Genomic DNA, 25,533 nt, shown 5'->3' with positions numbered 1-25,533 from the left:
CTTTATCATTCACTTATGATATGTTATATTAACCCGATTAATCATCATATTAATAATGTAACGATCAATAATTATTTTGACATTAATTAATTTTCTAAGTTCAAAGTTTTATGTGGAAAAAAATGTTTTTAAAAATTTGAGAACCTCAATAAGTACCGGTGAAGTATACATATTTATTAGATTTTTGGGTAATGGGCATAAAATAAATTAAAATTGGGCTTGGGTTTAGATAATTTGTTGGCCTTATATAATTTTGAAATATATATACCATTAAGGAAAATAAGACATGACATTTTTAAGGGTTAATTGGGTTGCATTCTCTATATTATGATTTTTATTATGAATATATCCCTAAACTTTTTAATATTCTTTTTTTTTAAATTATGACCCTCATTTTAAATTGGTTTGTAATTTTTTTGGATATTTTAGTTTTATTTAAAATTATGACTCACATTCTAAATTGATCTTTAAAATTTTAAAAATTTTAATTCCATCCTCAAACTATTAATACATGCTAATCACGCCCCTTGTTAATAAAATCGTTAAAAATCATTAATTGTCATATAAACATTGATTTTGTACTGTATAAGATGAGTAAACTATACCAGTGACCATTTAACTATTTCCCCTTTTACTTTAATCATCGATCTTTTAATTTTGTTAATCAAATCATCTAACTATTTAATTGTTGTCAATAAAATCACTATTCATTAACATTTAATAGACAAGGTGATGTGGCATTTAAAAAGTTGGTATAATTACACATTTGATCATTGTTACTTATCCATTATATTAATTTGGTATTAATTTTAATAAATTTAAATAAGTTTAACCTTGTCTGTTATATGTTAACAACTAGTGGCTTAATTAATAACAATTAAAAAATTAAGTGGTCTTATTAATAAAATTAAAAAATCGATTGTTAAAGTAAAAAAGATGATAGTTAAGTAGACATTGGTATTGTCACGCCCTTGGAGATGCCAACTCCAAAGCATGCGGCCTTAGACGCCTCTTAATGTTACTTGATCAATTCTGCACCTAAGTCAACCTTAAACCAAGTCTTATGAGCAAACAAACTCAACAAGGGTCGGAACCAAGCCCTAAAGGCTTCGATGGATGCAGAAGTTTTAGAACAAATGTGGCCAATCAAGCCACCAAAGTCAAACACTCGTGCGAAAGTGTAAACATCACAGAGGCTACTTTTAGCCACCTAGAGAGGAAGCAAACACAAAGAAAACTTAAGAACTTAGAGCAATTGAAAGGAACAAGAGAAATAAGAGTAAATGCCTCATAGCTTTATTACTTTCTCAAAGAGAATTGATGGAATGAGATGATACAATTGAAGAGGGGAAACTCTCTATTTATATTTGAGCTCCCTCACAATCAACGGTCTAGATCTATTTACATCTACGGCTATGATGAACCCAATTAATTACAAATCCCCTTATATATGAAAAGTCAATCACTTCACCAACTTAATTATGTCAATTAGTCTCATTCTTTCCTTAGATGGGTGTTCACACTTGATATGGTAAGAATCCTCCACAATCTCCATTGATTTGTTGTCTTTTACCATATCTACCAAGCTCTTATGATCATCCTTCAATATGATATCATTTTCCATATTTGCACTTGTAATGTGAACAGACTCTATCATTTTCCAAGTGAAAGTCAGGTGGTATTGACAAGCTCGATACTCCAAATTAAAACTCTTTGAAGGACTCTTGTACCAATGTCCCGAGCTCGATCTCACGGTCCATGACAATATAGTTTACCTTTATAATTTATGTCATATTTGATCATATTTTTATCCTAAAATCGAATTCAATCTGACTTAATTTAAAAACAAATGATCTAATACGATACAAATTTAAATTACAAAAAATTGATTAAATCATATAAAGTTGAAAATTGTTTTAATTAATTAATTGCACCAAAATTTGGAGAGAGAAAATAATATCACAAAATTAATTAATTTCTCGCTGATTGGACCACAAAATATGAAACAGAGAAATTTCCAACCTGGACATTATGAATAGTGGACATTGCATTAAATACACCTATAAAACTAGTTGTTTTGATTAATTAATTCCACCAAAATTTAGAAAAAATAATATCACAAAATAAACATAATGTATAAGTTAACTGATATTAGACATAATTATATTTTTAGTACTTTAATTTTAAATATTTATAATAATATGGTATGAATTCGTCCAATTTACTTTTGGTTGTGACTTCAATTATGGTGAAAATATTTATGAAATTATGGTGAATTGCTTAGCGATCGCATGGCTCGGGTCGGGTCGGATTTTCGGTCCACTCGATTCGAAAATTTTAAATCTTCCACTCGATTCGAATCTGATCTAAAAAATATATCTCTTCCACCCAATCCGAATCTGATCCGATTTTTTGAGTTATAACCCGAACTCAACCCGACTGGACCCAAAATAATATATTTATTAAAAATATTCTTTTTATTCAATAAAAATATGGATTTAATTGAAAAAAAATAATATGTAGAGGAGTATTATTATAATTATCCTTAAATATATAAGGTAAAATTATATATTTTTTCGAGTCGGGTATTTTTCACCCTAAATCTAAACCCGACCCGACTCGAACATAACTTTTAAAAAAACATGACCCAAAACCTGATTTTTTTATAAAAAAAACTCTGACCCAATCAGATCAAGTCAGATCAAAACTAGTTGGGTTCAAGTCTCATGCGCCCATCGGTATATAAATTATGGTAATAAAATACACATAATGTTTAAGTTAACTGATATTTGATTGAGTTGAGTTAAAAAATAGAGTAAGTTAATTGAGTTGACAATTATTATTTTAAGATTTTAATTTTTTTAATTGAGTCAAATTTATTAAATTTGAATCGAATAAAGATCTTAATTTTCTGTTTAAATTTAATTGTAAATATTTATAATAATGTGATATGAACCCGTCCAATTCACCTTTGATTTTAGCTTCAATTATGTCATCTAGTCATTAAATTTTAAAAATACGATTATGTTTTATGATATTTTCACAAAATGATGTAATTTTAATGATGACTATTGATAGCCAAAACGATGTCGTTTTAGACACTGATTCTTAGAGATGTATAGATTTTATCACTAAAATTTCAAGCAAATTACTTTTTGGATACATACTATTTTGGTCGTTATTGACTAACAATTATTGTTTGTTATTGGTTGTCTTTCTCGACAATATCGATAAAATAACAATCGCATTTCATTATTCTTTCTTCTGTTGGGATTGTTTTTCACGAAACGCACTCAAAATGGACAAAATCTAATTTAAAAGCTTGACTATTGACATTCTGATACCTTTTGATGACCGTCCGATAACAATAGTTTTGATGTATGTTATCATCTTCTTAAAATAATATTTCTCACTATTTGAATTTTCAAACAACGCCAATATTTCTTCAAACCCAAAAAATCTCAAAACCTTAAAATAATTATTTTTTATTTAATTTTATCAATTTTGAGTGGATTTTATAAAAAAAAATTAATCATAAAAGAAAAGACATGAGTGAAATATAAATATTTTAATATATATTTTACCGAAAAAGATGGCAAGTTACAGTCAATGATCGGTTGTCTATGACAACAGAAATAGTGTAGTGTCAAAAAGTGATATGTATAACAGTTTAGTGGTAAAATCGATACAACCTAAATATCAGTACCAAGAATTACGTTTTAGGCATCAATAATTACACCAAAATAATATCATTTTGTCTATGTTATCACATTGTTCGGATTTTAACGACCAAGTAGCATAATTGAGGTTAAAACCAAAATTCAATATTATAATTGGAAATATTGAAAGTTCAATGGTATAAATGACACACCATTTAAAGTTAAGTGACATATGATGTAGTTTACCCCATATATATTTATGCATAATTAATTGATTAAAATATTAATTTTTTATTTTAAATTTTAAAGAAAAGTAGGACCAATTACATGTGCCAACTGTATCTCACTCTTTTATTTTATTTTATTTCTAAAGTTGAAGTTCTCCTGTGCAGTCAAAATTGTAACTGATATGACAAGACATTTATTATGGTAACAATAATTTTTTTTACAATTAATATATTTGTTTCAAATTTGGTAAAAGTAATATTTTAACATATAAAATATTTTAACATAAAGTTAATTGTTTTTTGTATTTAATACAACACTATTGGTTTAATCATACTAGACTCCTTTGTTCTATGAAGCATATTGTGAATTAGTTCTCAAATTTGAAAATATTTTAATTAAGTCTTTAAAGCCTATTGAAGACAAGTTATAATGATATGTTTTTGGTCTTAAAATTTTTTATTTTTCCAAAATTGAACAAAAGGATTTTAAAGCCTATCTAAGGAATATTTTCAAGTTTGAGGATTAATTCAAAATTTAAGCCATAATTTAGAACTTTTGGTGAATTTGCCCTAATATCATTATATAGAAACTTTTTAAAGGATTTGATCTTGTGGATTTGGTTATTTATTTTATTTATTTTTGGGTAAAGTACAAATTTGATAACTGAATTTCACTCTATCATATTCCACTCACTGTATTTTAAATATTTTCAATTTTCTCAGTATACTTAATGCATTGGGATTTTTTGTCACTCGGTCGTTTCTTCACTAACACGGTATGACATGACTTTCTTTTATTTTATTTTTTAAATGTGTAAATTATAAATTTATTTATTGAATTTTCTCTCTTATTTTACTCATTTTACTTTTAATTATTTTCGATTTAATCATTGAACTTTATGCATTGAATTTTTTTAGTTACTCGTGATAAAATAAAAAATCATGTCATAGCACTGTTAGTGAGAAAACGGCTGAGTGACCAAAAAAAATCAATGTATTAAGTTAAGTGAAGAAAGTGAAAAGATTTAAAGTATAATGAGTGGAATAGGGAGAGATTAAAATTCAGTTACCAAATTTGTAATTTTCCCTTTAATATTTTCTCTTTCTCTCTTTGGTTTGGTTCCCCGCCGTTTCAATCTCTCTCAATCACCGCTCTTTCACTTTCTTCCTTACCTTCCTTTTTTTAATTTCTCTCTCTTATGCGGCTCTCCTTTTCATCAGATCATCAATGCCTCATAAACCTTTGAAGAAGAAAACCATTCGGCCAACAACAGCAACATAAAGTTTTAAACTTTCCCTTCAGATTCCCTCACTTTCTCTCTCGATTTTCCCAAGAAAAAAAACAACAATGGAGAAGCCTCGTTTCGTGAGTTGTTCTCTTTTAGTTCTTTGCTTGGCTACTTCCCTTGTTTCTTCTCAAACTAGCCCGGACTCTCCGGCCATGGAAAAACTCAAGGCAAGCTTAAAGATCCCATCTTCCCTTGATTGGTCTGATTCTGATCCTTGCAAATGGGCTCATGTTGGCTGTGAAAACCAGAGGGTGACCAGGATTCAAATTCCCAGTCAAAATGTTGGTGGCACCCTTGTTTCCGATATCAAAGATTTGTCTGAGCTTAAAATCTTTGAAGTTATGAACAACCAAATCAGTGGTCCAATCCCAAGCTTTGCTGGTTTAAGCCAATTGCAAGAAGCTAACTTTCTCAACAACAATTTCTCGTCTTTCCGTCAAGATTTCTTCACTGGTTTGAGTTCATTATCTCGTATTTATCTCGATTACAACCCTTTCGAGCCTTGGGAGATTCCAGAGGGTATAAAGGAGGCAACTACCTTGATAACTTTCTCTGCCAACAAGGCTAACATCAATGGGAGATTTCCAGGTTTGTTTGACTCTGTTACTTTCCCAGGTTTGCAAGAATTGCATGTGGCCATGAACAATCTCGAAGGAGAATTGCCTGCCGGGTTAGTCGGTTCTGGTATTCAGTCTTTGTGGGTTAATGGGCAGAGTTTGAATGGGACAATCGAAGTGATACAGAACATGTCTTCTTTGGTAGAATTATGGTTGCATGGGAATCGGTTTTCCGGTCCCTTGCCGGATTTTTCGATGTTAACAGGTCTGCAACATTTGAGCCTGAGAGATAATCAGTTCACTGGTGTTGTTCCGATGTCTTTGCTTAACTTGAAGACATTACATATAGTGAATTTGACTAATAATGAACTTCAAGGTCCAACCCCTAAGTTTGCTGATGGTGTAATTGTAGATATGACTCCTGGTAGTAACAGATTTTGCTTGGATGATCCTGGTGTTGCTTGTGATGATCGTGTTAATGTATTGTTGTCTATAATGGAATCGGTTGGTTATCCGGAGAATTTCGCTGATAATTGGAAAGGAAATGATCCTTGTAACAGTTGGTTGGGTATCTCTTGTGCCCAAGGAAATATTGTGTCTGTTCTCTTTGCGAAAAAAGGGCTTACCGGTATGATTTCGAGTAATTTTGCTAGCCTTACTTCTTTGACAACCTTGGATCTTTCTGGTAATAATCTCACCGGGACGATACCGACGGAGCTCACTACATTGCCGAAGCTCAAGCGATTAGATGTTTCAAACAACAAGCTGTACGGGAAAATACCGTCTTTTGGATCGAATGTGTCTGTAATAATTGATGGTAACCCTGATATTGGAAAAGAAAGGGATCCTACACCGGAAAGTAGGTCCCCTGCTGGATCTCCCAGTGGCGGTGATGGTAGTTTATCTGGGAATGGTGAAAAGAAATCGAAAATGGGGACGGTTGTGGGTTCTGTAATCGGTGCAGTTGGTGGCTTGGGTCTTGTTGGTTTGGGTGTTTGTTTGTATGCTAGAAGAGGAAAGCGTGCTGGTAGAGTGCGGAGTCCAACTACGGTGGTCATACATCCTCATCATTCAGGCGACCAAGATGGAGTTAAAATCACCGTTGCTGGATCTAGTATCACTGGTGGAAGTGAAACTTTCAGCCACGTGAGCAGTGCACCGAGTGATGTTCACTTGGTTGAGGCTGGCAGCATGGTGATTTCGATTCAGGTTTTGAGGGAAGTGACGAATAATTTCAGCGAGGAAAATGTATTGGGCAGAGGTGGTTTTGGTACAGTTTACAAAGGGGAATTGCATGATGGGACGAAGATTGCAGTGAAAAGGATGGAGTCCGGCGTCGTGAGTGATAAAGGTTTGGCCGAGTTTAAGTCCGAGATTGCAGTTCTCACTAAGGTTCGTCACCGCCATTTAGTCACACTTCTTGGATATTGCTTGGAAGGAAATGAGAGGCTTCTTGTTTATGAATATATGCCTCAAGGGACCCTTAGTAGGCACCTATTCAACTGGAATGCTGAAGGATTGAAACCACTCGAATGGACTAGACGACTTACAATTGCACTTGATGTCGCTCGTGGTGTTGAGTATCTACATGGTCTGGCACAACAGAGTTTCATTCATCGAGACCTTAAGCCATCTAATATTCTCCTCGGAGACGATATGCGAGCCAAGGTTGCAGATTTTGGCTTGGTTCGTCTTGCTCCTCTGGATGGCAAACAGTCTATCGAAACAAGACTCGCAGGAACATTTGGGTATTTAGCCCCAGAGTACGCAGGTAATTGCCATCTTTTCACAGTTGCTGGAAATTTTGTTCATGAAGTTATTCGTGCATCTGCCTGATTTCATTACATAATTATATAATAAATTCTCTGGCGTTGCTTATGTTTTCACAGTTACGGGACGAGTAACAACAAAGGTAGATGTATTTAGCTTCGGTGTCATCCTCATGGAATTGATCTCAGGTCGGAAGGCGCTCGATGAAACTCAGCCCGAGGAGAGCATGCACCTCGTGACATGGTTCCGTAGGATGAGCTTGAACAAGGACACATTCCGGAAGGCCATTGACGTAACCATCGAGCTCGACGAGGAAACAGTATCCAGTGTTAGCACGGTGTCCGAGCTGGCTGGCCACTGTTGTGCAAGGGAGCCCTACCAAAGGCCAGATATGAGTCATGTGGTCAACGTGCTGTCATCACTAGCGGAACTCTGGAAACCTTCAGAACCCGACTCCGACGACATATACGGCATTGACCTCGAATTAACCTTACCACAAGCATTGAAAAAGTGGCAAGCATTCGAAGGGAGCAGCAATTTGGACGATTCTTCTTCGTTTCTAGGCAGCACGGACACTACACAGACCAGTATACCATGCCGGCCACCCGGGTTTGCAGATTCATTCGCATCGGCAGATGCTCGATGATAGACACAAAGAAACAACTCAAGTTCTAGTCTCAGTCCATAGTTCTCCTAATATAAATGTTCATTTCGTCATTGTCGGCATCGACTATAGTTCGTCGGAGCCGAGTTCTTTCTCCCGTTTATTTAATCCTGTAGTTTGAACAACTAAACTTTTTTCAAATGTAATCAAGAAAAACCTTATGCTGATGGCTCTTCATTTAATTTCTTGGTAGACTGGAAAAACCAGTAGGTATTGTTGGTTGCATGTTAGGAAAACATAATTTTCTGGGTTTAATACCTAGTTTGGCCTCTGGACTATTGTAAATTTCTCACTTTGGTCCTTTTGCAATACGATTCATTCACTTAAGCCACATGCAACCAGCTTTTATTATGCTTAAATCTTATTCAAACTACCATAAGTTAAATTCATGTTTTTAATTGTATAAATGGTAATAAAAGTTGTAACGTGTGTAATAAAAACCTACCTTATGTGCTGAAAAAGAATATCAATTTACATTTAATATTTTTAATATAAATGGTAACTAAATCCCAATTTTTTTGTATATTTAATGCGTTTATTGATAAAATATGTAAAAATGATATTAAGTCATTAGAAGAGTATCATAAATGGGTGCCATGTAGGCCCTGGGGGCCACTGCACCTAATTTTTTTTACCATTAAAAATTATTATCAATTTTGATTTCTAAATTTTTATTTATTTTAATTTTGCCTCCCAATCTTTTATTGTTAATTATACTTTATTCCTCTTAAATTAAAATTTTGGCTCGTCCCTACATCTCGCATAATTGTATTGGCTGCAAGAGAGAAAGGGCTCTACCTTATAATAAATTTAAGAGAAAATAATCTGAGTGACTAAAAATGTCTTATAATATACGATTTTAACCAACCTTTTTTGGATTTGCCAAAATAACCAACTAAATCGCAATGCGATCGATAATTCGCAACGCGATCTCCGGTATCGCAAATTAGTTTTCAGATTCGCAACGCGAACTTCGACTATCGCAACGAACTTGGAATAAATCGCAACGCGAACTTCGACTATCGCAACGAATTTGGAATAAATCGCAACGCGAACTTCGACTATCGCAACGAATTTGGAATAAATCGCAACGCGAACTTCGACTATCGCAACGAACTTGGAATAAATCGCAACGCGAACTTCGACTATCGCAACGAATTTGGAAAATCGCAACGCGAGCTTCGACTATCGCAACGCGAACTTGGACTATCGCAATGCGAATATGTAAATCGCAATGCGATAGTCGAAGTTCGCGTTGCGAATCTAGAAACTGATTTGCGATATCGGAGATCGCATTACGAATTATCGATCGCATTACGATTTAGTTGATAATTTTGGCAAATCCAAAAAAAAATTGATTAAAATCGTATATTATAAAACATTTTTTTGTTACTGAAATTATTTTATCTAAATTTAATTACATAACTAGTGAACGATCCCCATTAATCTAATCAAGTGCTTAGTGGAAGGGATTTGATTTTTAAACTCTCACCGCCACTACCAGTCTTTGCAAACAGCTCATCCTCAACCAGACACGAATGTCTAAAACATCCATGTCGTTCCAGTTGTCTGATTGCCTCATAGCATGACACGTGTCATATACAAAGTGGATTTAAGTCTACGTGGAAATGCATGCCAGCAGTATATAACGTCTATAATATTCTCTACTTTCAGACAGATATTATTGATGTGGATAGATAATGCCGAGACAATAAAAAAAACTCACACCGAACTCGAACGGTTGTCATCTCTCTTCGTAAGATTTTGTGTTAAAGGTATAAATTTGAATTTTCAAAAAGAATTATAATCAACTTAAATTTATAAAATTTAGGGATGAAAAATAAATTTTTAATATAAAATATATAGAAAATTTTAAAATATATAATACATTTTAAATTTCGAGAGAGTGGTTATCCGCCCTCCGTCGACCCATCTATGTATCCATGTAAGGATGGGCATGGGTCGAATTTTCGGTCTACTCGACCCAACTTGAAAATTTTAAATCTTTCATCCGACTCGAAAAATATACCCTGCCACCCTACCCCGACCTGATTATTTGAGATAAAACCCGAGCCCGACCTAACTCGAAATAATATATTTATTAAAAATATTATTTTAATTCAATAAAAAGAAGGATTTAATTGAAAGAAAATAATATATAGAGAGTATTATTATAATTATCCTTAAATATATAAAATAAAATTATGGTTTTTCGACTTGAGTCAAGTCGGATATTTTCACCCTAAACACGAGCCTAACCCGATCCGAACATATCTTTTAAAAAACACGAACTGGACCTGATTTTTTTTAAAAAATATGACATGATCAAATCAAATCGAGTCATTTAGTATAAAGCATGTAAATGCAATTATTTAATTTTGGAATCCCAAAATGGGAAATAATAGTAAAAGGCTAAAATTGGTGGATGCATCATATAAATGATATTACAAAGAAGTTGCCGAACTTATCCAATTAAATGATAAAGATAATATAATTACACTCAAATATTCTCTCGGTTCATCCTCGATATGGGTTTTTTCAAATTGGATAAATCATGTATTTAGTATCTAAATTATCAATTTTAGTTTGATTTAGCACCTAATCTTTTAAATCATACATAACGTTTAGTTTTAGTTTCATTTTAGTACCCTTAAAAGTTTAACGCGTTTAGTACCTAAATATTAGTTTTGGTCTATTTTAGTACCTAAACTTTCAAAATTTTCTAAACTTAACTTTAAATTTTGAACTAAGGTACTAAAATGAAACAAAAACTAAATTTTTAACGTGGGATACTAAAATAAAACAAATATTAAACTTTAAGTATGATTTCATTTGAAATTTTAAATTTTTATATTACGTGTATATATCTTTTAAAAGGAATTTAATATTTTTAATATAAAAGTATAAGCTATCGTAAATCTAGATTGAAAGATTATCATCTCGTTTAGTTTTTTAAAAGAATATATTTTTAATGATCAGGGTCGAAATATATCATCCCGTGTTGTGGGTGGATTCTGGTTCTCGAATCTGAGACTTTAAAAAACAACAATTCTTTAACTACTGATATCGCTTTGTTCGTGGTAAGAGAATTGCTTGTGATTGGCGTGTTTAGCTTTCTTTTGTTATTTTTAGTTTAGCTTTGCTTGTGGAATCAGTTAATCGGGTTGGGATGCATTATTACTAGGGTTGAGCAACTCGTGCGAAACTCGAACTCGACTCGGTCAAAATTCGGTAAACGCTTGACTTGAGTTAGTTCGACTCGAGATCTTAACGAGCTGAGCCGGGCAAAGTCTAACTCGACTTGAAAAGTTCACGAGTAACTTGTTAATTTTTAAAAATATATTTTTAGAAATTACTTCAAAATTATTTCATTCAAAAAATAAATCTAAATAATAATTTTTATTAATAAATAATAAAAAAATAAGTTAACTAATATTTTTTTTAATAAATAATAAAATATTATTAATTAATAAAATTATTTTACTACAAAAAATCCAACCCTAATATCCTTATATAGTATTAATAAATTTTAATTTTAGTTAAAAAAATAAGGTAATTTTTTAGTGGGCTTAACGAGCAATGAGTCGAGTTGGGCAGCAAATTTTTTAACGAGCACTAGTCTAGTACAATTTTAACGAGCTTAACGAGCAACGAGTCGAGTTGAGCAGCAAAATTTTTTAACGAGCACGAGTTGAACTCTGGCCAACTCACGATCGACTCGCCTTATAAACACCCCTAATTACTACTTGTAGCCAACTAAGTTTGAACAAAAAAAACTAATTTTGTTGGTTAAAATGCACAAGAGGATATTGAATTAATGTTAAAATGATAGTTTTGGTCATTTAACTTTTAAAAATTATAAACCAATCATTAAATTTATCGATTTAATATAAAATGATCATTATGATGATGTTATAATAAATTATAGAGTAAAGTACACTACACGTCATTGAACTATACTCAAATTGATTATTCTGGTCACATTTTTTAAAAGTTATAAAATAGTTATTATAATATTTAAATAGTTACAAAATAATGTTAAATTTAGCACATAGTATAAAATAATCATTAAACTTGACGGAAATGTAACAAAATGGCCATTAATTATAACCCCACTTTAGATTAGGGTTGAAACCACTCATTTGAGAGAGAAGCTGGTTTTATGAGTTGAGGATCACATTAAAATAAAAAATAATACGAGAACTACATTAATTTTTTAAAAGTACAAAAACCTCGTATGGCTTTTTGCCTTTATTTTTATCATAATTTATATTTAATTTATTTATTATTATTTTGAGAATTCACTTAATAGTATAAAGGAAGTATTCTTCTTTTTTGAGATCTTATGTTCAAGCAGTTTTATCGGTAGAATATGTATTATTAATGATAAAATAAATTATGAATAAATATTATTTTATAATCATTATAGATTATTAAGAAGATATTATTATTTTGAATTATATTCTATAACGATCTATTATAAGATATTGTTTAGTTTAAAACATTAACATTTCATCATCCTATTAAATTAACAGTTCAGAAATATTTTGAATAAATAATATTTTGTAACCAATCAAGAATATTAAAAAAATGATAAAGTACAAAAATAGTCACCGATTATAGGGAGATATTTTGTTGAGTCCCATAAATATTAAAAGTTAGAAAAGAGTCTCTCGACTGTAAGACATTACTTAGTTGAGTTCTCGATTGTTAAAAGTTATAAAATGACTACCAGACAAAACATATTTTTCAAACTTTTCATTTTTTGTTAAAAAATTGATGATCGTCAAAGTTGGACATTAACTGTTTACTTTTATATGAATAAATTTAGTATCATAATCTTAAACGACTATACAACTGAAATAGTTTTGAGATCAAATTTTACCATAACACAGTCAACAGATTAACGTCTAACTTAGACAATCGTTAAAATTTTAATGGATTAATTTAAAACATATAAATATTTTAATAATTATTTTATAATTTTTAATAATTGAGGGACTCAATAAAATAATATTATATAATTAAATAATTATTTATAATTTTTAATAATCATAATACTCAATAAAGTAATACTTCATAATCAAATAATATGTATGTACTTTATCATATAAAAGATATGGAAACCCTTAAGGGTGCGTTTGATTCACAGAATGTAAGATTACCAGTGGGAATGTAAGATTACCAGGGAATAGGATTGCTCGGAATGTTGTATTTTGTGTTTGGTTGGCTTAGCATGAATGTACGATTATCGTGTTTGGTTAAAGGAATAAAAGATTATTGGAATGTATATTTGACCAAATTGTCTTATTATATATTTGTTTTTTAACAAGTTGAAAAATATTTATATATTTTCTTTAAAAAAATTAAATTCATAAAATTTATATATTTTTTTACAAAGTTGAAAATATAAAAAAGTTTAATGAAAGGGTAAAATTTTATTTTAACCCCTGAACTTCATATAAAATTTTAATTATAGACTTTTTTTTGTAAATCTAAAATAGTTTAAGATAAATTTGTAATTAAAAATTGAGTCTCCCGATTATTAAAAATTATAAAATGGCTACCCCACAATTCATATTTTTCAAAACTTTTCATTTTTTGTTAAAAAAATTGATGATCGTCAAAGTTTGACATTAACTTGTTTACTCTGATATGATTAAATTTAGTATCATAATCTCAAACGACTATACAACTCAAATAGTTCTAAGATCAAATTTTACCATAACACAATCAACAGATTAACGTCTAACTTAAACAATCGTTAAAATTTTAATGAAAAATGATAAATTTAAAACATATAAATATTTCAATAATCATTTTATAACTTTTAATAATTGAAAATTCAATAAAATAATATTAAATAATTAAATAATTATTTTATAATTTTTAATAATTATAAGACTATATAAAATAACCCGTAATCAAAGAATATTTATGTACTTTATCACATAAAAGATATGGAAACCCGTAGTCAAGGGGGCAAAACGCCTTGTTAGTTGTCACGCGTTTAGCAGCACAAGATTTTCTATATTTGATTTCATATATGTTCGCCGTTTTGTCCCACAAGGCCCAAACGCCGTGTTTCTGAATTTGCTACGCCTACGCGTTTAACCATTTTATATGATCCACGCGTGCACATATTATAAACGACGCCAATTTCCTCGGCAGAGAAAAAAATTTTGCTTGCGCGTTTGGACGCGTTAGGCGCGTGTATATTGAAAAAATCAACCAACCTTATGTTAGTTGCGAATATAAGTATTTTATATTGTTGATTTATTTTTTATATCATATATTTTTTATTTTTGCATTTTTATGATACGTTTTTTTATTGATTTTTATGATATATATATTTTTTCTGTCTTTTGGTACGTTTTCGATCGTTTGACCATTATTTTTTATTTATTTTTTAAGTGTTGATTCGACATCGTTAATACTGATCAAGATAACGCTTATTTGTTATCATGTTGATCTTTTTTACTTTGGATCTTCTTATTATATTTCGATACTTGATTTGCATTCATAGATAGTTTTTTCACATCGCTCGACTCTGATTTACGTTTTTATCGATGATCTTTCAATAACTTAATCTCCTTTTGCAGTTCATTTAATGATACGATCAGATCTGTTGTATCTACCCTTGTTCGAATTTTGATTAAGTTTTTTAATCTTTCTAATATGTACTTATACAATCTTAAGTTGCTAGTTGTGCCAATGATTTTAGAAAAAATCTTAATTATGTGTTTAATTTACGATTATGATTGTAAATTTTCATTGTAATTCATAATATTTCATTTAAAAAAAATAAAACTAGTGTTTTATATATATAAAAAATATACGTGTTATTAACGCATTAAATGATTATGTGCGGAATATATATGCATTTATTATTAATGGTTGATAAAAATTATAAACAAAATATTATTATTGTATTTTTATTTTTTTATCATATTTTATACAAATACTACTAACTACATTTAGTATTCTATTATTTTTATGTGTATATTAAAAATTTCAATTAAAAAATATGATCGATTACTTTAGTTTATTATAATAATATTTTTCATGAAATTTTATATTTGTTTATGTTTTAAACTTTTAAAATTTAGATGAATAATGAAATTTATAAACAGGTAAAAGAAATGAAAACTCAGCATCACATGGACAGGACCCGGACCGACCGCTGGAGCGAGTCAGTGCGATGACGGGGCCCTTGTTGCGTCAAAGTTCTAAAATCCGCCAACTTTATTTGTCTTGACAAAGTTCTATGTTCCAACACTTTTACCATTTCAAAGGTCAAACATTCAAACCCATTCTTCTTCTTCTTCTTCAAAAGTTTTAATATTTTCTCAAGGTCTTAAACGTTGAACAATCCTAGTTCATCTTCATATATATATATATATATATATATACGCACACACAGAGAGGCTAGATATTGCTCAATCAAATTTCAAACTCATTCATGACAAACAAGGAGAAAAGAGAGATTATTTTTTCCCCAGATGATGATTTCTTCCTGGAGAAAGAGGAGAGCTGCAAAGCGTGCAGGGAAAGAGCAGCAAAGGAACGAGAACGGCGAAATGGAGCTAACGATCCCAAGAGATTTCCGGTGTCCGATATCGTTGGACTTGATGAACGATCCGGTCACGTTGTCGTCGGGGATAACGTACGATCGGGAGAGCATCGAGAAGTGGATCGAGGCCGGGAATTTCACTTGTCCTCTCACGAACCAAGTCCTGAAGAGTCTCGAACCGATACCCAATCACGTTATAAGGAGGAAGATACAAGACTGGTGCATCGAGAATCGGTCTTACGGCATCGAGAGGATCCCGACCCCTCGTGTTCCGATAAGTTCCGTGGAGGTTTCGGGGATCCTTTCGAAGATCGACGTTGCTCGCAAGAAGTTCGACACCGAAGGGTGTCGAGCTTTGGTGGCGAAACTCAAGGCATTGGCCAAAGAGAGCGAACGTAACAAGCGGCGCATTGCAACCAATGGGGCGGGCACCGCTTTATCGGAAGCTTTCGCGACGTTTACAGCGGCATCATCTTTTGCCGAGAACGCTGCGGTATTGGAGGAGATATTGTCGGCTTTGATTACGATGTCCCCTCTCGACGGAGAAGCCAAGGGCTACTTAGTATCAGCCCCGGCCATACATTGCTTGATATTGTTTTTAAGCAGCGGAGACTTATCTAGGCGAAGAAACGCAGTTTTGGCCTTAAAAGAGCTCGTTTCATCAATGGAAGATCAGAGAAAAACACTGAATTTATTATCAGACATCGAAGGTGCCATAGAAGCTTTATTCAAGCTCATCAAAAACCCAGTTTGCTCAACATCAACAAAAGCATCATTAACCATCATTTACCACATGATCACATCATCGTCTTCAACCAGCCAAAAACAAGTCACTAAACTCGTAAACCTGGGCGTAGTCCCATTGCTGCTAGAAACACTCGTCGACACCGAAAGGGCAATGTGCGAGAAAGCCTTGGGCGTTCTTGACGGCATCGTCGACAACGAACAAGGCAGGGAAAGGGCCTGCAACAATGCCTTGACGATCCCGGTTTTGGTAAAGAAAATCCTCCGAGTTTCGAACTCGGCGACCGAGTTCTCGGTCTCCATTTTGTATAAGCTTTGCAAGAACGAGCAAGGGGAAGATGGTGGCGTCATTGTTGAAGCTCTTCAAGTCGGAGCTTTTCAGAAACTTTTGCTGTTGTTGCAGCTCGGTTGTGTTGACAAGACGAAGCAAAGAGTTTCAGAGTTGTTGAAAATGTTGAATCTTCATAGGAACAAAGTAGAATGCGTTGATCCCATGGATCAGTTCAAGGATCTCAAAAGACCTTTTTAGGGCGAAATTTTTTGTTATAATTTTGTAGATCATACAATTCAATGTACAAAAACATAGATTAAAGTATTAAAAAGATTATCGATTCATTATTTCATTTGTTTTTTATATGAACGTATAATTCGACATTAAATGTTCACATCCTTAATATTCCTGATACTCAAATTTGAGACCTTAAAAAATTTTTTACTACTAAGATCGTTGGGAAAATTCGGTGTCAAAGCAAGCTGGTCAATACAAGACCAATAGCAAAAGCGTTCAAAGTGGGTTAGCGATTTTGAGTCATTCTCTTTATTTAATTAAGTGTTAACTAATGTGAAGCCGCCCCATGAAAGGTGAGGCAGCTATCAGTCATTGGTGACTTTGTCTTATGCACTTGCTTGCATATTTGTTTAGGTATATCTTAGAATAAGATATTTCTTTTTATTCCAACAAGCTCCATTAGTTGTTTAGCAAAGAAATAATTTTTTAATTAAATTACAAAATATATATTATTAGAGTTATTTCAGTCCAAAATAATATGCCTCAACCCCAAAAAAATCAATAAATCTAAAAAAAAGAAATATGGGTTACTTGGAATTTTTTTAAAACTAAAATTCAAGTTATTTGAATTTGAACATGCATGTGACTAGTGCATTACATTTGAAAGAGGTTATCCAATGCCAAAACAATAAGCCGGATGCACGAATTTATATTATCGGGTGAACTTGAACTTTTACAATTTTAAGGGTGAATTTGATTTTATAAAATTTCAGAAGTGACTGTTCCCACCTGACCCCTTGATCAATCTTTATTTGTGATGGTGATGATGGATTTTGATAATATGATTTAAGGAGTTTATTTCCAAAAATTAAAATTTTATAAGATTAAATTATTTTTTGAAAACTTTTGAATGATTTAATTTAAAATTTTAAAAAAATTATAATTTTAACTAAAATTTTTAGAATATATAAAATTTAATAATTATTTTAAAAAAATGATAAAACGTTGCTAGTTGTATTAAAAGTATAAAATATCCAGAATTATAATGATATTTACAAGTATAATTGTAAATGTAAACTAAATTATAATTAGGACATTTTTCTATAACAATTGATATAAATTATCTTTGGTACAGTGGATGATGAACATATTTGGAGTAAAGTTGACCATAGCTATGCATGAAGATTAGAAGATGCCATATCGTTCGACCGTCTTCCTATTAGGGATATGTCTTTTGAATGGTGAAGAGCTCTCCGTACATATAAATTATCTTTGGTACAATGGATGATGACCATATTTGGAGTAAAGTTAACCATAGCTATGCATGAAGATTAGAAGTTGTCATATCCTTCGACCTCTTCCTATTAGGGATATGTCGTTTAAACGGTGTAGAACTCTCCGTACATATAAATTATCTTTGGTACAGTAGATGATGAACATATTTGGAGTAAAGTTGACTATAGTTATGCATGAAGATTAGAAAATTCCATATCGTTCGACTGTCTTTCTATTAAGGATATGTCGTTTGAACGGTGTACAACCCTCTGTACATATAAATTATCTTTGGTACAATGGATGATGAACATATTTGGAGTAAAGTTGACCATAGCTATGCATGGAGATTAGAAGATATCATATCGTTCGATCGTCTTCCTATTAGGGATATGTCGTTTGAACATTACAGAGTCCTCCCTGTATGTAAATTATCTATGGTGCAATCGATGATGAAGAGATTTAGAGTAAAGCCAATCAGAGTTATGCTTGAAGATTAGATATCAAATTGTCCGATCGTCTTCCCTAAATTCGTCCCTCAATTCTAACGTCTTCTTCGATTTTTGAAAATATAATTTTAGTTAAGAAAATAAAAAAAAAAGCATGTATAATATACGGGAATTCCCAGCACCCCACACTATATTATGTGATTTTATCTAAAAGAGTCAAATTAAATTTTTATAATCAATAAAAATAATATATAATGAACCCTTCTAATAGAAAAATAATGATAATAATCAACAAATTTTTATCTGAATGGTTATTATTAAAAAAAGGTGTTACGTGTAGGACTGTGATTGGTCCAGCGTCGTCACTCGCGCCAATGGCTCATGGAGCGAAGACATAGTCCAACACAGTCTTTGAAACCGGATGAGGCCAAAAGCTTTGAGTTCCCACTAGCGAGTAGCGCCCCACTTTCTACCTTCAACGTAACAGCAAATCAAGAGGAATAGTTTAAAACAAAAATCCGAATTTCAATCTTTCGTCATATGCGTAAGATTATTTATTTATTTATTTATTTTTCTAGATTTCTCTCTAATGTTGGTTTAGCGATGGCGTTGAGATCCTCAGGCAGTAGAAGGCAGCTCTCATTCGAGATTTTGAGTCAGAGTAGTTCTTTAGAGGGAGAACACCGATCTTCTTCGCTTTACCGGTTGAGTTCAGATCCGATGGAACTCCAGAACGGCGTCGCTAAACCGTCCCGGAGTAGTCGGAAGAAGAAGAGGCAGAGGAAGAGGAAGGAGTTCGCGTCTGATTCCGCGGTGATCCCGGAAGATCCGGTCGCGGAAAAGCGCGGGAGCAGTAGCGGCTGCGGTGGCACCGTATTGGATTCCGAGAATTATGGGACCAGGGATAACGGAAGCGTCAACAGGGTCTGTTATGTCGGCAGCGGGAGCGTCGTGGTTATGGAGGAGAGCGTTTGTCAGAATGTGTGTGGTTTTGCGGAATTGAGACAGAGGAATGTTGTCGTTGGAGGAGGCGAGGAGACGGCGAAGGTGGCGTCCAGGACGGACGAGGGTCGTGTGGGCATGAGTAGTCAGAAGGATCCGTTGCCGCCGGCATCGCCTCAGCCAGTGGCTAATGGGAATGTGGCTAAGAAGCTGGAGACAGCTGAGTCGTTGGATTGGAAGCGTCTTATGTCAGAGGACCCTAATTGTGAGCTTTTATACAAATTCAGTTCTTTTATGGAAATCTTTCGATTGGAAATTTTATGGAAATCTATGTTGATGTGGAACATGGTAGAAGAAAATTAGGGACGATTGGACGAATATAAATGAAATGCTCATATATTGACTTTAATCAGTGTTTACGAATCAATTCTAGGCACTTAAGAATTTAATTAAACTGTTATTAGAGTGTATTAACTATATCAACGACCATGGTTGATGGTATCACTCTTATGTTACCATTACTAGTTATTAAAATGATGGTAGTTGATGGTATAGATTACAGATAAGTAGTTTTTTTATAGAATAGAAATGCATTAATTTTAATGCATAAGTTTAATTCATTAAAGCAATTCACTCTTGTAGGGCGTTTTTCGAGTGCAGGGTCTGATGTCCATTAAGCCTCTTGATGTAACCCTAGTTGAGTCAAATCCAGAAAGTTCCAAAACTTGATGTGAAGTAGTTCCTGTGATTGAGGCTTAGCTCTGTTTGGATATGTTACAACAAACGTGTAGCAAAACTTTCTGTAAAAATTCTGCATAACTTGAAAAGAATGATACTAATGCATGGCCCATATGGTTGATATCTCTCATCTTTGCATGCTGCACTGCCATATATATATATATATATATATATGTTTATTTCAAAATGTTGGATCTAGGAAGTTCAGATTGTTCACATATAGTCTGACTACTTGGCAGAATTTTCTATAGAGAAATGTTCTCTTGGTAGTAAGATATGAAAGGATTCTGACCATAAGTTTGCTGCTTGAAGGAATATTTAGGGAAATTGAGTATTTTATCTGCATTCTTTGGTTTGTTTCAGTTATATTTCATGGAATTTGAAAATGTAAGTTAAAGATATATTTTTTTTCCGACATGACACGTTTCAGACCTTTATTCGGTGGAGAAATCACCTGCAAAATACTTTTTGGATGAAATGTATAGTGGAAATTCATTGCGAAGGACAACAACATTTGGTAGTGAGAAAGAACGAGAGAGAGTGTATGACACCATCTTCCGCTTACCATGGAGATGTGAAGTGGTAATATTAGCTTTCCCTTTCTACACTGACTTTAATAAAATGAAAAAGAGAAAAGAAAAGATGGTTTTGCTGTTAATCTCTACCCATACGGCATACCTCATCACTTTAGTAGTTTCATGCTTGCGGTTACTATTCATTGTTTATTGGATTTTCATTTTGTCTCTTCTGGTAACTATGTCTATTCTATTTGTTAGAATGTCGAAATATTGTTCTACTTCTGGTGGATTGCATAATCAAATTGATTTATTTTCCTTTAACCTTATATTTTTATGAAACATTCTCAAGAGTGAAAATTTTATTTCAGCTTATAGATGTTGGCTTCTTTGTCTGCTTTGATTCGTTTCTTTCCTTGTTAACTATCATGCCAACAAGGATTATGATTAAGCTTTGGAGGCTCCTGACTACAAGGTTAGCTATTTATATACACACACATATTTTGATATATACATACTTCAATGCATATGATTTGTTGGGAATACATGCATGCAGATGTGCCATGCAAATGTACATCTCATTTCTCATTCAAAATGGTTTGGGTGCCATGCTTGTAGCAAATTTATGTCGAAACAATTCTGCTTTTTTTCGTTAAGCTTTTCTCTGGTAATGTAAAAGGATTCTATTAGAATTATGATTCATGCTTTCAATTGGTAGCTTCAGCAAGGGCGGCATCATGCCTGGCTCCTTGTATAAAAAATGTATTCTATTTCCTAGAATTAGGAAGTTTAGAATGAAACTCTTCTTAGTGTCTGTTTACAAAAGTTGTTATTTCTCCCTTTGCTTCTTTTAGTTTATCTACTTCTGTTTCTTTTGGGCCATATATGAAGTCATCGTATTCTTCTCTTTTGGCACATAGCTCAGTTTCTTGAACTTGTAATGCTTGCAAAATAACCCTACCATGTTTGTGGCAGGCAGTTCATGAGGCTTTCTGCGGCAGAGCTGTGTGATTTTGGCTGCTTTGTTATTCTGGCCTGTGGAGTCATTCTCCTGGGGCAAACAGGTAGCAGGACATATCACTGCACACATGTTTGTAATATATAACCATTTAGAATATCCATGTCGTTGGTGCTTGTTAACAAGTAGTACTGATTGCCTAAGCGATTTTCTTTTCTAATATTTGCTTTTGTCTTCCCAGATATCAGCTTAATATATCACATGATTCGTGGGCAGGGAACAATCAAACTCTACGTGGTCTACAATGTGTTGGAGGTGAGAGCAAACAGCTGAACCTGAGAACCATGAATGCATTTAAGAGTACATATCAGATGCAGAATATTGACCATGAACAACTCTCTGAACTGTCTGAGATTTTGTTGCTTCATGGATTTTAGATTTTGATCTTTCACTCTCGTGATGCTGGAACTTAATAGATTCAAGGTGATTACAACGTGACACCTTGGTGGTGTCTATGATTGGAGTTCAAATTGATTTTTCTAATGTCAAGAGACACCAATTTTAGGCAACTGAGTGACAGGTTTCTATATGTTGAGAAGTAAAGATTCTTTAATTTATATATTGAAATATGAGAAATTTAAGCTCCCAGCCTTTTAATCATTGAACTTGATAATTGATTTCTTTTCTAAACAACTGTTTATCACAGCTTATGGCTTGTAATTAGAATAGTTATATTTAACAATGTCTTTTAAAGTTGTGAGTTGGGAAATTTCATTTCTGAGGGAGAAATACATAACTATTAAGTTTTATGTGAAGAATATCTCAAGGGAAAGGATTAAGGCCATGGATATGGAGTTGCTTAGCATGACTGCTTGTGCTTAAAATAAGTTCTTTCATCTAGATTATATTAAATATTAGATAGTCTTTTAGGGATATTGCTGGATTAGTGACATTTGTAGCTTCATTATTTTATGCCTCTGTTGAAGGATCTATTTCTACCACACACAAAAAAGTGTGTTTCTTTTATCATCCATATTGATTCCACTGAACTTTGTATTTTGGCTGGTGTTCTGGCTGAATTTTGTATGACGTTGTCTTTTGTGTCCGTATGCAGATATTTGATAAATTATGCCAAAATTTTGGTGGAGATGTGTTTCAAACCCTGTTTAATTCTGCCGAAGGACTAGCAAATTGCTCTCAGGAAAACATGAGATTCTGGATCCGTAGATTTGTTTCTGACCAAGCATTGGCTATGGCTTTCTCAAATATCCTTATATTTAAGCAATGTTTTCCTTCCCTCCCTCTCTTTAACCCCCACTGCTTCTTAAATATTCTTGTTTTATTTGTTTCTTTGACTATCATTACTTCTTCATTCTTTTATTTTATTAGCTCAGGCAATTACGTTATCAACTTGCATTGTCGCTCATAATAACGCACTATTTGCTTTGCTGGTATCCAATAACTTTGCTGAGATAAAAAGCAATGTCTTTAAGCGCTTTAGCAAGGATAACATCCACAATCTCGCATACGCAGGTGAGTTGATCCTTTATACATTTCATTTTATGGTATTTTGTGACTGCCTAATGACTTTTGGGATACTTGCTGAATTTAAACTGCAAAAGGGGCCATCACTGTAACATTTTCCAGCATGGTTTTATATAGATCAAGGGAAATATTGAAGATATTTTCCTGTTAAGTTTATTTTATTTCCATACTGGAGGAAATATTTGTTAGAAGGAGCAAGAAGTGGCAATGCATATATTTTTTTTGATAGGAATAGTAGGCCTCACTAAAAACCCCCTTCATGATTAATGGAACTTGAAAATAGTTCCTTAATCAGCGGAAGGAGGAAAAGATTGCCCTAGGAATTCATTAACCTCAAAACATTACAAAGTAATACAAAGTCTAATCTCCCTCCAGAGATAAAAAGCCAAAAAGAAACAACCCTTAACAGAACATAATTCTCAACCAAATACCAGCCTTAGCTAGAACATCCGTCTCTATATTGGCTGTCCTACTAACCCATCTAATAAGACCTTCATAAACACTAAGCTTTTGAATAATGTCCTTAACAACTTGAACATAAACGACAGGACAAGAACCAACATCCTTGACCCAAACAATTGCCACCTTACTATCACTCTCGATAATCAATCTCTCTTTAAATCTGTGGCGAATAGATTCATAATAATATAACCCCTTTAGAATTGCTTTCAATTCCATCAAAGTTGGAGGTCCCGGACCAGCCGACTCTTTGAAGGAGCCAAGAATCGAACCAGAAATGTCTTTCAGAACACCACCTAAACCACTCCTCTTCCAATCACTAGAAGTAGCCGCATCCACATTAAGTTTAATAAAACCCTTTGGAGGAGGGTACCAAGGAAACTTAGTTGAAATCCGATTAGTATGAGACGAGCAAGAATCCACTAAGGACGGGTCGGCAATAAGAGCATCCTTGGAAATAGAAATCTGAGTTTCCCTAGCTAGAAACCATGAAGCAAGCCTGCACCTTGCTAGAAAGAATATTTCTGCTCGATAACACTATATAATTCCTAGTTTTCCATATTGTCCATAAGACCACTCCAGGGATAAATGACCACATAAGAGAGTTGGTCTTCAAGTTAGTGTGTAAGAACCAACTTGGGCACATACCAATTCTAGAATTGATCTCATGGAAAATCATCATTAGAAACATATATTATATCTACATTGTTTGCCCACATTTGTTTTTGTGCGTGTTGCTAATTGCTGTGGTCCTTTTGTTCTAATATAAACTATTTTATTATGTTTCCTCTCAGATTCAATAGAGCGATTCCACATTTCTGCATTTCTCATATCCGTATTAGCTCAAAATATCTTGGAAGCTCAGAGCCCTTGGTTTGAAAGTTTTCTTTTCGTAAGTACATAAAAATTCAGGGCACTCTGTATCTTCGAATATTTTGTTATCATAAATACTTCAAAGGACTTTGTATAGCTTGCTCATATTTTGTCTATGAACTCTGCAGAACGCGTTCGTGGTTTTCTTCTGTGAAATGTTAATTGATATCATAAACATTCATTCCTTGCCAAGTTCAATGGTATCAAGCCCATTGAATACTCGGAATTTCTTGAAGATCTGTGCAAGCAGGTATGTGCTTCTCTAACTGATGTTTCATTTGATGATTATCTCCCAACTGTCATTCTAGACATGCTTTTTATTCTTTCTGTTGATGAGCTGTTTGTTTACAGAAAAAAGAAAAATAGCTTTCTTAAACTTGTTTATGTATTATCAACTTTAAACTAACAAAATGCCATTTTCAGACGTTAATATGCAAACGAAGATAGCAAGAAAAATCTCACTTTTGTTCCTCTTGCTCCAGCTTGTGTGGTAAGAACCCGTTAATACTTTGTTCAATTGTTTTCTTTGCTCGTTCGCCCCGCTCTCTCCCTTTTCCTTCCTTTTGTTTATGGTTTACATGGGTGGAAAATTGATAATGCCCTGGGGTAACAGCTAAGATCATGGCTTTGTTGGAAAGTATTATATTTGCTAGGCTCTAAAGTGCTAGGCAAAAGCTTGAACTTTACCATTCCGGAAAAATGGTTCAGTTTCTGGTTAACCGGCATCACTATGCTGAATTCCTTGCAAGTATTTGAAAGTACTTAATTTGTTGTGTTTTCTGTTTTCTCAA

The 25,533-nt window shown here is 33.0% G+C and overlaps 2 protein-coding genes and 1 pseudogene across 2 annotated transcripts; all 3 read left to right on the top strand.

Moving 5' to 3' along the window:
• Window positions 1–5,045: 5,045 nt before the first annotated feature.
• LOC120145518 (receptor protein kinase TMK1-like) lies at window positions 5,046–8,333 on the top strand. Its single transcript, XM_039159343.1, has 2 exons — window positions 5,046–7,503; window positions 7,622–8,333. The coding sequence occupies exons 1-2, from the start codon at window positions 5,235–5,237 to the stop codon at window positions 8,146–8,148; spliced, it is 2,796 nt and encodes a 931-aa protein (XP_039015274.1). The 5' UTR covers window positions 5,046–5,234; the 3' UTR covers window positions 8,149–8,333.
• Window positions 8,334–15,638: 7,305 nt separating this feature from the next.
• On the top strand, window positions 15,639–17,106 carry LOC120145176 (U-box domain-containing protein 21-like). Its single transcript, XM_039159067.1, has one exon. The coding sequence runs from the start codon at window positions 15,669–15,671 to the stop codon at window positions 17,010–17,012; it is 1,344 nt and encodes a 447-aa protein (XP_039014998.1). The 5' UTR covers window positions 15,639–15,668; the 3' UTR covers window positions 17,013–17,106.
• Window positions 17,107–19,237: 2,131 nt separating this feature from the next.
• LOC120145615 lies at window positions 19,238–25,148 on the top strand (annotated as a pseudogene).
• The last annotated feature ends 385 nt before the right edge of the window (window positions 25,149–25,533 follow it).

The sequence above is a fragment of the Hibiscus syriacus genome, unplaced genomic scaffold (genome assembly GCF_006381635.1).
Source record: "Hibiscus syriacus cultivar Baekdansim isolate YM2019G1 unplaced genomic scaffold, ASM638163v2 tig00110893_pilon, whole genome shotgun sequence".
NCBI classification, from domain to species: domain Eukaryota; kingdom Viridiplantae; phylum Streptophyta; class Magnoliopsida; order Malvales; family Malvaceae; genus Hibiscus; species Hibiscus syriacus.
The sequence above is the reverse complement of the archived record's forward strand: the minus strand, read 5'-3'. Positions and strand labels throughout refer to the sequence as shown.